Source organism: Salvia hispanica, chromosome 4 (assembly GCF_023119035.1).
Source record: "Salvia hispanica cultivar TCC Black 2014 chromosome 4, UniMelb_Shisp_WGS_1.0, whole genome shotgun sequence".
Taxonomy (NCBI): Eukaryota; Viridiplantae; Streptophyta; class Magnoliopsida; order Lamiales; family Lamiaceae; genus Salvia; species Salvia hispanica.
The window spans coordinates 12,231,590-12,243,670 of record NC_062968.1 but is presented as its reverse complement, the minus strand read 5'-3'; the positions used below and the strand labels follow the sequence as shown (position 1 = coordinate 12,243,670).

At 38.0% G+C, this 12,081-nt stretch overlaps 1 protein-coding gene across 1 annotated transcript; it reads right to left on the bottom strand.

The window, feature by feature from the left end:
- Nucleotides 1-7,142: 7,142 nt before the first annotated feature.
- LOC125185598 (protein MODIFYING WALL LIGNIN-1-like) lies at nucleotides 7,143-8,375 on the bottom strand. Its single transcript, XM_048082160.1, has 3 exons — nucleotides 8,076-8,375; nucleotides 7,794-7,996; nucleotides 7,143-7,514 (listed from the first exon to the last, which is right to left on the bottom strand). The coding sequence occupies exons 1-3, from the start codon at nucleotides 8,196-8,198 to the stop codon at nucleotides 7,259-7,261; spliced, it is 582 nt and encodes a 193-aa protein (XP_047938117.1). The 5' UTR covers nucleotides 8,199-8,375; the 3' UTR covers nucleotides 7,143-7,258.
- Nucleotides 8,376-12,081: the final 3,706 nt, after the last annotated feature.

The following is a 12,081-nucleotide window of genomic DNA, read 5'->3' as shown; positions in this document are numbered from 1 at the left end:
AAACATAATATAATCAACAATGTATTGTTTAAGCAGATTTTCATTTAATTTGATTATAAACTTTTATTATTTTACCTCACTTTGGTGATTGCAAAATAAACATAATATAATAAAAAACTTTTAGTGATTAATTGCTCAAACAAATTTTCATACGAATTTGAGTATAAACTCTCCTTATTTTGCCTCACTTTGGTGATGACAAAATAAACATAATACTCTCTCCGTCCCAAGATAAGTGACCTACTTCTTTTGGGCACGGGATTTAAGGAATGGTAATTAAATAAGTTATAATGGAGAGAGTAAAGTATGAGAGAGGGAAAAATAGAGGAGAGGAGAGAGAATAAAGTAGGTGGAGAATAAAGTAAGAGAGATGACTTTTTGCTAAAAATGGAAATAGGTCACTTATAGTGGGACACCCCAAAAAGGAATACAAGTCACTTATCTTGGGACGGAGGGAGTATAATCAATGTATGTATTGAAACATGAATTGAATTATGTAATCATTTATTCCACTGTCTCGGTAGATTCATAATCATGAAATATTTAATTGAAATCTCAATTCACCAATACATATATTCAAACTCAATTTACACAGTTTATACACAATCAAAATACCCATATTCAAACTCAATTTACACAGTTTATACATAATCAAAATACCCAAATCAATTCCATATACATAAATAGAATCAATTATGGAAACAATATATTTCAAATTTATGGCATCATTAAATTTGACATAAAACCTAGTGTATAACAATATGTCGAATTCATGAGGAGAATTTGAGTGAATTAAAAAACATACACACGCTTAATGTAAAAATTCATAACCAAGTTATGTGAATCAAATTAAATATTCATACAGAAACAATTTTCTATAAAGAATAGCCGAATCGAATCATAAAACTTCAACTAGTAATATGCATATATTGAATTCACAAATACGTAATACACAATTTACTAAATTTGAAGTCATAAGCATCCGCAATGGTCGGCTAGCGACCGGCTAGCCGATTCGTCGCGCTAGCCGAACCATTGCAATCGGCAAACACGAAATCGGCGAGCGGATCGGCGTGGGCTGGCCGATCGCTCGTCGCTGGCTGGCCAGCGCCCGATCGGCCAGCGCCGATTTTTGAGTTTTTTTTTTTTAAAAAAACATATATAAACGCGATTTTCGTTTCATTTTCATTTGCACCACTTGTTTTAACGAGTTTTCTCTCTCTCTAACTTTATGTACAAGGGCATCATCGAGCGATGAGTAACGCGGGTGGTAGCGGTAGTGGTAGTGGTGTGGATCCTGAGGAGTACGAACGGAGGATGAACGAGGCTATGGAGGCCTACATGAACCGCGGGATGGAGCGGTACATGCGTATGGTGGAACAGCGGGCGATACCTCGCCCTCCACGAGTTGTCCACCACCGAGCAGTGATTGATCGGGATCACGTAGCTGCACATCGGCGGTTGTACTGAGGACTACTTTGCAGAGTACCCGCGGTTTCCCGCCAACATGTTCCGGCGGCGTTTTAGAATGCGCAGGGAGTCGTTTATGCGCATCGTTGGGGCATTGGGCGTCAATATCTGTGTTTCCGCTTCGAGGCACGATGCGGCGGACAGACCCGGCCACACCCCTATCCAAAAGTGCACGGCGGCAATCAGGGGCAGTTGGCCTACGGAGGTGCGGCAGACATGTGGGATGAGTACCTCCACATCGGTGAGTCGTCACTCCCCAGTCAATTGTCCGAAGGAGTTCCATGAGGGCGTGATCGGCATTTTCGGTGAGCAGTACCTTCGAAGCCCTACTCCCGAAGATTGTCAGGAATTTGATGCAGATGCACGGGGAGAAGCATGGGTTCCCCGGGATGTTAGGCAGCATAGACTGTATGCATTGGGAGTGGAAGAACTGTCCGACTGCCTGGAAGGGGGCCTACACGACCGGCTACAAGTCAAAGAACCCCACGATAATCCTCGAGGCCGTAGCCGATTACCGGCTGTGGATCCGGCATGCGTATTTTGGGGTAGCCGGGTCGAACAACGACCTCAACGTCCTGAACTCGTCTCCCCTCTTCAACGAGAAGTGCCGGGGCATCGGTCCAGCCGTCTCTTTTGTGGCCAACGACAATCGGCATGATATGGGCTACTACTTGGCGGATGGGATATACCCTCGGTGGTCGGTCTTTGTGAAGACGATCCGACAAACAAGTGATGAAAAGAAGTTCTACTTGCGCAACGACGGGAGTCGGCGCGCAAGGGCGTGGAGCGCGCATTTGGTGTGCTCCGGTCTCGATGGGCGGCAATTAAGGGCCCAACGCGTTTGTGGGATGTCGGATGCGTTTCCGAGATAATGTACGCCTGCATTATCCTGCACAACATGATCGTCGAAGACGAAGGCGTACAACTGACTAGTTGGGTTAGTGACGATGAAGCCGGTCCAAGCCACGGAACGGTCACCCCTGAGTGTACGACATGGGGTACCTCTCGATGAAGCCGGCCGACTCAAGGAATTTGCCAACAGGCGCCAAGTGGATGCTCATATTCAACTCCAAAAGGATATAATTGAAGAGTTGTGGGCACGGAGGACTGCACGGCGATAGTTTTTTTTTTTATCTATGTAACTTTTTTTAATGCAATTAATGAATTTTCCCGTATATGTGACGTAAATTTAATTCCGTATTTTAATCGTAATTTTAATTCCATAAATGTAGTATATTTTGAATTGTTTTTATTGCATGGCTATGGGTGGCCTAAATCGACGTGGCAGGTGGTTTTTAGTGTTGCTGACGTGGCAGGGGAGAGAATGGCTGGCCTATGGCTGGCCTAAGCACCATTGTGGATGCTATGCTTGAACCTATTTTAACAATAATCGGATCAATCATAGCAATTTATCAAAAATAAATTCAAAAAGTATGGTTTTCAATAATACGAAAATACATGAGTTCTCAAACATGCTCTGATACCACATGTTAGACATTATTTATCATCATATATTCAAGAATACATAATTGAATATAAATAAAGCAAGATCTTCGAACAACATGTATTTCACGCAAACCATAAACATAATAGGATCGAGATATACCTTGGTGATCCATAGCGGAAGCGATGAAGGAGGAGACGATTTCCTTGAACCTTTTCCGGTGTAGTAGCGCAGCTCCAACTTCAAGGATTTGTTTCTCTCTCTTTCCATCGTTTATGTGTTCTCTGTAATGTGTGTGATTTGATGGGATCCCACACTTATATTTATAGACAGAGAGAGGACAAACCCTAATTATCAAACCCTAAAAGCCCTTTCCATCAGAGAGGCCAAGTAAAAATATGGACGATTCTTTTACATTAATATTGTAATATATTGATCATAATTATAGGAATATAATTCCTAAATCAATCGTATAACTAATTGGTTAAAATATTAATTGTAATCATTGCCATTTATATATATGTGCTCTAATTTGAACAACTACGTATATACGCCCTTTTCCATATTGGAATTACTATAGAAAAGGAAATGTACTGTATATATTAGTGATCAACTAATAATTTAGAGAGCATATTATAGCTAATTGACCGTCCCTTTTCACTCCAATTAATACGATAATTAATTGATAGTAAATTAATTAGAGAAAATGTCTCTTATACCAAATATATATATTATATTAAAAATCCAATTCTATTTAGAATTATATTACATGTCACATGCGTGAGACATATAACTTACAAAAGTCCCACCTACTAAAATCAGTAAAGATTACGAGTCTGAAATTTCATAGTTGAGTCCTCTTGAATGTTCATAGATGGGGTGCATAGAGTACTCCTCTGAACTAAACTAAAGAACCAGGTGGTTCAGTTCATCATTAGACGGTGCTCCAACGATTTACATCCTTGTGGTACATTGAAGGATGCACAGATAAAGTTTAAAATCTCTTGGCAAACTTGCATGAGATGGTGGAATCCTGAAAAAAATACTTCCTCGGTCCCTGAAAATTTGTCACCTATTTCCTTTTTCATCCTCACTAAAAATTTGTCACCTTTTACTTTTACCATTTTTGCTAGTGGACCCTACATTCCACTAACTCATTCCCACTCAAATTTTATTTTAAAACTAATATATAAAAGTAGGACCCACATACCACTAATTTTTTCAACCCACTTTCTATTACATTTCTTAAAACTCATGTCGGGTTAAATGGTGCCAAATTTTAAGAGACTAAGGGAGTAACAAGAAAGAGGGACAACAATTCCATTAGTAGTAAAAAAGTAATTGGTTCTTAATGTGGTTTTAATGAAGAGCCTACATTACTCTAAAAGTACACTCCCTCCGCCTTATAAAAGATGTCACACTTTTCTTTTTAGTTTGTCCCATAAAAGATGTCACATTTTCTTTTTTTGGAAAAAGTTCTCTCTCACATGAATATTAAAATTATATTTTCTCTCTCCATTTGACACACAAAACAAAACCTCATAAAATCTCATTCCGTCCCACAAGTGTGACATCTTTTGTGGGACGGAGGGAGTACAACCTCATGAGTTTGGTTGCTAGTTTATGGTGTTCTAAAACCCTGAAGATATGTCAAAGAAGGTCTTATAACATCACACATGTCAGCCATAAGGCCCGACTTAATAGTCTCAAGTGACTTAATAGTCTCAAATAAGTTGTTGCTCTTGAGATTCACACTTGAAGCATTATGAACATTAGTCTAAGTAGGATAAATTTTAGAAGTATGCACAACATCAATTACAGCGATGAAAAGTAGTTTTATATCACACAAGGATCACAAAGATTCTACCTAGCCCCAGAAAAGGAAGAATCTCACATGACATGTAAAAACAAGAAGCTTATCTCTAAGATTATGTACATGTGTACAGTGAGTAGACCACTCTCTAGAGAATGGGGGAAGTGTTGGTTGATGGAAAAATCAGAAATTTTCCATTTACCAAACAAGTTGTAGGAAAAAAAAAATAACAAAAACAGACCTACAAGCACATTGGAGATTGAACACATTGAGAGTATCATAAAAGATGTCATCAAGAATTGCTTGATCACAACTGTATGAATCTATGTAATGCATCTAATATATGCACATCAAAGACTTCATTCCAATGCGCCCACATTTTCATGACACACTATAAAATAAGTTGTAATGACTTAAATGCAAATACCATGTTTTTTTTAAAAATTTTTTTTGGAAAGACTTAAATGTGTATGAATGCTATAATGTGTATGATGACTTGCCCATTGGCCATTATGTATGAATGTACAACAAATTTGAACTTTTGTGTTTTTGGAAATGCATTAATGTGTATTATGATTTCTGTGAATATAAATCTGCACAACACAACAAACAATAGACCCATCCACCAACAACAACAAACCCCGTCCTCCTGTAATACTAGCACAATAAAAAATATATCCAAGAGTAAAGTACTATTTTGATCCTAAACATACGGCTGATTTTATGATTTTGGTCCATAATATTCACTTTTTGAAATCGATTCCAAAACATATGGAAACGCCATCGTTTTGGTCCTTTTTTGACGGTTTCGTCAATTAGCGAAAATTTGATCCGATTAGCCGATTTTCGCTAATTTTGAATGTTTTTTTTATTTTTTGGGAATTACATGTAAATGTTAAATAAAATAAATGGACAACAAATTACAAGACAGAGTAGTCCTTCATATTCATTATCTACTTCCATTGGTCCTAAACATTTAACCACACACCTAGTGCAAACTTACAGCCAAAAAATTTTCTAGTGACAAGTTAACAATTGTGTGATTGCTTCTTCGTCGACAATGAGACAATAATCTATGTCAATAAACTGAAATCAAATTGAAGCAATAAATGGACAATAAATTACAAGACAAAATAGTCCTTCATATACAATTTCTACTTCGAATTGGTCCTGGACATTTAACTACACCCAGTGCCGAATTATATCAAAAATAAAATGTTGTCGTAGACACTACATCAACCCTAACACCATCAAGTCCCAAAAACCAGCGAAACTCAGTATTCAATGTTGTCTTCAACTTTTGGAATCGGAGAAGAATGGACTTTCGCGTGAGAACTAAGAAGTACCCAAAAACGCAGACGCCGCTGACGAGCCTTATTTCTTTTGCTTCAAAGAATTTTCAGAACTACCATTAGCCGGAGGACCTTCTTTGGCTTCACTTTCAGGCGGATGTGTGGACTTCCTCTTCCTCGCATATGTGGCTTTCACGTCGACGAGAGCGTTGCTAGAACGGAAGTTTGGGTACAACGACTTCCAACTCATGGTAACCAACAAAATAATCGGTCGGAATCGGGTTGGTTCTTGGTCGGAATCGGAACTAGGGTTTCTTAGGAGAATGACAGGAGAGAAGAGAGAGTTTGACATTTAGTTTTTTCTAAAATGAAAAGTTAAGAGGCATATTAAGTGAATTTAGAAGATTTTTTTATTTAAATTTAAATATAAAAAATTGAGTTATTTAGCAAAATAATTAGCTTAATATCAACCTACTAATAATCTCATATTAAGTCTAATCAGGTCAAATTTGGACGAATTGACAGTTGACCGTGAAGAAATGACGGAAACCGTCAAAAAAGGACCTATTCGACAACGTTTTTGTATGTTTTTTATTTGATTTTCAAAAAATTGGATTAAAATCGTAAATCGGCAATATGTTTGGAATCAAAATAGTACTTCAATCTCTATCTAATCCAATACAATAGATCCAAATCCAGCAAATAACAACAAAATGGACAAACAGATCCAATAACTTTTTGTCTGTCTATTTCTTTTTTAAGTCAAATTGCGGCACTGGAAGACATATGATCAACATTTTAATTGCATATATAATAGTAACAAATTAAAGTTTAGTTTTAGTCAATATATGACGTTTTTATGACTAAATCGAAACTTTAACTCTTCGACATAAACCTCAACTCTATATATTTTTCATGTTTAAAAAATTCCTAAATTAGTATCCAAAATTATTTCAACCGAATTTACCATCCAACATTTAATACTCCCCCCATCCCACAATCAGAGTCACATTTTGCCATTTTGGTCCGTACCACAATAAGAGTCACATTTTATTTTTACTATAAATGCTAAGTAGGTCTCAAATTCCACTAACTCACTTTATCAATTCAATTGTAAAATCAATATAAAAAAATTGCCTCATATTTCACTAACTTTTCTAACCACTATTCTTTATATTTCATAAAACTCGTGCTCACACCAAATGTGACTTCTATTGTGGGACGGAGGGATTAATTCATCTAACTTATGCTTTCTACACTTTCATCAACTTGTGCATGAACCTTCCTATCTTCTTCAGCTTGTCTTTGGCTCATCTTGATGGCGGCTGAGCCGAGAATCAAACTGAGCGCCACCAAGCCGAGTAACGCTGAGCTGACATAGACTCCATCCTTCACCAAATAGCATTCCCCATCAAGCCATCCCTCTCCATACGGCTGGCTTCGGCTCATGCTTGTGGCTCCACCAATCAACACAGCAGCAACCGCAAAGCTCATCCTACAACATTATTAATTAATCAATTAATTGAATAATTAATGGTCAATCAATTAATAGAAATCCCAGAGACATGTCTAGCTGTCCATGTTAGAAGGTTCTTTTTGCATAGGGATTTGATTTTATATTTATTTTGATCAATTGTAGCATAAAATAACAAATTTTTTGCTGGATATTAGGTAAGATCTGTCTGTAATTCTAAAATGAAAAACAAAATTGAAATACAAATAAAATTCTCCAATAGAAAACAAGGTTGAAATAGTGGAATAAGAATATTATTACCAAGAGAAAACCATCAAAATGCATGAAAATGTAAGCCTTTTTTTCACAGTGGGTTTGTTGTGTGATGAATGGAGTTTTCTGCAAATGAAGTAGCTTCCGATGATCTGAGAGAGGGTGAGAGAGATTAAAGCGGCGATGCCGAGCCAGAAAACGGAGCTCTGGGGCAGATGGCAGAGCTTTTCGTTGAATCTGAGATCATTTTTCTTATAAAAAAAGAGAGAAAATAATTAATATGAATGTTTGATAGAAGTGATGAAGCAAGTGGTTAATGTTACAGTGTACCTTGGATTTCTTGAACTCAGCCGTGAAGCACAGGGCGGAGGAGATGAGGGCGGTGGCGGTGGTGGCGGAGAAGAATAGTATGAAGCTATATTGGTTTAGGCTTTTCATATGAAAATGAAACATGTATCACAGATTGCTCGTTTTTGGAGGTGGGATTGATTATAATTTAGTAGTGGGGGATGATTTCATCGAAGTGTAGTGTACATTTTCTTGAAAGGAGAAGAATTATTTTATGGGTTTGAATATTTGACACTTGCATTTGAAAAAATTAGATGGTCAACTCCAATATTTGAAGGGGCGAAAGGGTGTTTGAATGTATGAGATTTTGTTTATCTTATTAAATAACCACTTCTAAAATGGTGAGAGAGATACCTATCTATATATTATAAATAATCACGCGTCATGCTAATAATTATTAAAGTTGTTTCTTTTGTTTCCAAGTATCATATTATGCATTATAATACTTGCAAGTTGCATACATAATGTCGAAAATGTACAAGCGGTGCCACTGACGTGTCAAACCTTTCACTACGTCCAACATGATTGGAACACTATGAAGGAACGCTCTACGCCGTGTATGATCGGTTTTCTCAAATAAGTGTAGCGGAAAAGCTCAATAACCCTATGAAAAAAGTTCTTCGAGCCCAACCAAACATCTGTTTTACCGACATGGAGATAATCGTAATACAATATCACCAGTGGTGTCTTATGCGAGCAACCTAATCCGTCAAGGTGATGATGCTGTGAAAACTTGTAACGAGCAACTAGTGTACTAGAAATGCGCACAAATAACGATCGACACATGAGTAAGCGATGCTAAAATATTTCGTCACTCCAATTGCAGCTTGATACACTCGGATTTTGCATTGTTTTAAGATCATTATTTGGTCCGTTTTGAGTATCAAAGTTGCATTACATGTCCATTATTTGCATATTTTATCTATTTTGGTATTTTGACGCGTTTTGTGAAAAATGTACAAAATAGAGCCTAAAAAGATAAAAAAAAAAAAAGTCAAATTCAAAAGTTTAGAGCAAAAGCGCCAGCCAACGGCCGTCGGAACTCATCAACCGTTGAAGAAGCAGCGGTTTGCCTTGGAATTTGTGCCTGGAAGAAGAACACGACCAACGATCGCTAGATCGTGCACAGCAACCCGCTGAAAGTTGTACCTAGAGATCAAAGGCTAGGGATGTTAATTTAGTCTGAACTTGATGGGTTGGCCATAACCCACTAATTTTATAGGGTTAGGGCTGAAAATCTAGAACCCGATAACAAGTCGGGCTAAACAGGCCAACCCGTTCGGGCTGGCGGATCAGCTTGCTGTGTTACAATAAATTGAAGTTTTTTTATTTTCTAATTTTTTGTGTCGAGTATTTTAACGTCATTCCCGTATGTGTAGGCAAACATTTTTATATTTTTAGTGTTCTTTATTCAATAATGCTATTTACTTATTTTAATTATCTTTGTTGCATTAAATTAATGGATGATATATTTGTCATTATCTGATTTAATTCATTAACTAGCGCCTACATTATTATATGTATACATTAATTTAATTGACTTTTAATAGAAAATTTAAATTTAAATTTAAACTCAGTTTAAATAAGTTAAAGAAACTATTCTCATAGTATCACAATGTTAAAATTAGTGCTAAATTTTAGGAACCACTAACAGATATGTTTAGTGTTTGATTTTATGTAGTTTGTTCTGTTATTCTTTGTTCTAGAATTTAGGAGTCACTCATCGTGTAGAGTGATTTAGTAGTTAATTTTAATTTCTGTTATTATGTTTTGTTAGTAGCAAATCAGGGAAGAGTGGTAGAAAGTTTTTAGGAATTTGTTGAGTAGTTGCCTATATATATGTTTTACTTGGAAATTATCAACACACAATGATTTTTATGCTCTTGGGAAAGCTCATGTCTTCAATACAATGGAAGCCACAAATGGTGGAAAGAATCAGTTCGGGATGGAGAAACTTGTAGGCCATAACAACTACAAGTTCTGGAGGATGTGAATGGAGGCATATCTTCAAGGTCAGGATTTGTGGGAGCTGGTCGCCGGTGCCGAAACGGAGGTCCCCAGCTGAAAATGCCGAATCACGAAGGAAGTGGAAGATCAAGTGCGGTAAGGCACTCTTTGCGCTGAGGACATCTATCAGCAAGGAGTTCATTGATTATGTTCGTGATGTGAGTTCTCCAAAAGAAGTTTGGCAAACACTTGAAAGTGTTTGTACCAAGAAAAATACCGCAAGGCTGCAACTTTTGGAGAATGAGTTAACATTGTTAACTCAAGGAGGTATGTCAGTGTCCGAATACTTTTTACGGTTTAAAAGTTGTTATGCTGAAATATCAAAGATAGACACGAACCAAAAGATCAGCGATGCACGTCTGCATCGCTATCTTATTCGTAGTCTGAAGAAGGATACTTTTTACGGTTTAAAAGTTGTTGTGCTGAAATATCAGAGATAGACACGAACGAAAAGATCAGCGATGAACGTCTGCATCGCTATCTTATTCGTAGTCTAAGGAAGGAGTATGGGCCCTTCGTTACCTCGATCCAAGGGGAGGGACGAGTGAGAGATCCGGAGATAGGTTCGATCTATGCTCACTCTGTGACTGAACCGTTATCTGCCATATCTATCATAGAGGGGCAGAGAGCCGTGTACATGGACCCAGAAGTGCTTAACATCTTACCTACCTTCTTGAGGAATGATGCCGAGAACCCGATTAAATTCCTTCGTGAGTTTGCGGAGTGCAGAAGAGGCCAGAGGGGACAAGCGAGGATGATCTCAAATTGGAAGTCATTCCCCTCTCTCTGAAGAATGAAGCGGATGCATGGTTTAGAGGTTTGGAGCTCAATAGCATCAACACCTGGGCGGAATTCAAAATGGAGTTCCTAAACCACTACATCCCAGCATCAATCACAACTGCACGACGAAGGGAAATCAGCTAGGCCACCCAAGGGTATGGTGAGAGCTTGGGCAAGTATTGGGACAGATACCAAGGCCTTCTGGAAGCTTGTCTGAATCACAACCTGAAAGAAGTGGAGATATACTCCAAATTTAATGATGGAATGGATGCTAAGAGCAAGGACTTGGTGAACTCATCAAGTGGAGGAAGCTTTTATAGGCTGAGGCTAAGCAAGGCCAAGATTGTCCTGGAAAAACTGTTAACTGCAAAAAGGGAGTATGAGGATGTAGAAGGGCCCTCGACAAATAGAAAGTTGAAAAGTACTCCCATAGACAACTAGGACAATCTATTGGAGAGCCGAAATGACAAGCTAGAATAAGTCCTCCAATCAGTGATCCAGTCTAGAAAAAGCTCAACCATTCCTATTCAAACCCACTTTCAAGCCGAACAGGTGAATCACCACCAGAGTACAGGGGAGTTTAGAAACACAAATGGAAGCTGGAACCCTCATGGTCAAGCGGGGGTGTATCAACATGAATACTCATACGGTGGAGAATGGAGCAGGGCAGAGGAACATCAGAGTTTCCAAGCCTATACGAAACCCTATCCAATCTCCATCCAAACATCCACCTAGCCAATGGAATATCCAAGCTATCAACCCTACTCTGAAAATCAAAGTTATGAATTCTACATACCCACATACCAACCTGACTACTCCAACCATCACCCTTCATGCACCTAATTCTACCCAGACCAAGCTTGTCCAGATCAACCTCAATACAACCTCACACGCAGCAGAGTTGTGAACCAACGTCTGAAGAGAACCATCATGCAAACTCTGCTGCAAGGGAGAATGGGGGAGTGACTGCAGTCCAACAAAATGTGCGGAGTTGCACGAAATCAGAAGCTGAAACAATCATGGAAATGATAGAACTGGCAGCGGAAGCGTTACAATGCTCAAATTATCATAATTAAATAATTATTAATCGCACAAATAAATCACATAATAACCAGATCTATTTAGCAGATTATTTAGACAAAATCTATTCGCGTAATTCTCACATGTATCATGCTCATAGCTTGAATTAATCATGCTTTAA

Excerpts from the sequence above, each read along its gene's own strand:
- LOC125185598 (XM_048082160.1), bottom strand. The coding sequence starts at position 8,198 with ATGTTTCATTTTCATATGAAAAGCCTAAACCAATATAGCTTCATACTA. Across the intron at positions 7,997-8,075 it reads CTGAGTTCAAGAAATCCAAG|AAAAATGATCTCAGATTCAA; the intron begins GTACACTGTAAC and ends TTTTTTTATAAG. Across the intron at positions 7,515-7,793 it reads ATTTTGATGGTTTTCTCTTG|GATGAGCTTTGCGGTTGCTG; the intron begins GTAATAATATTC and ends ATAATGTTGTAG.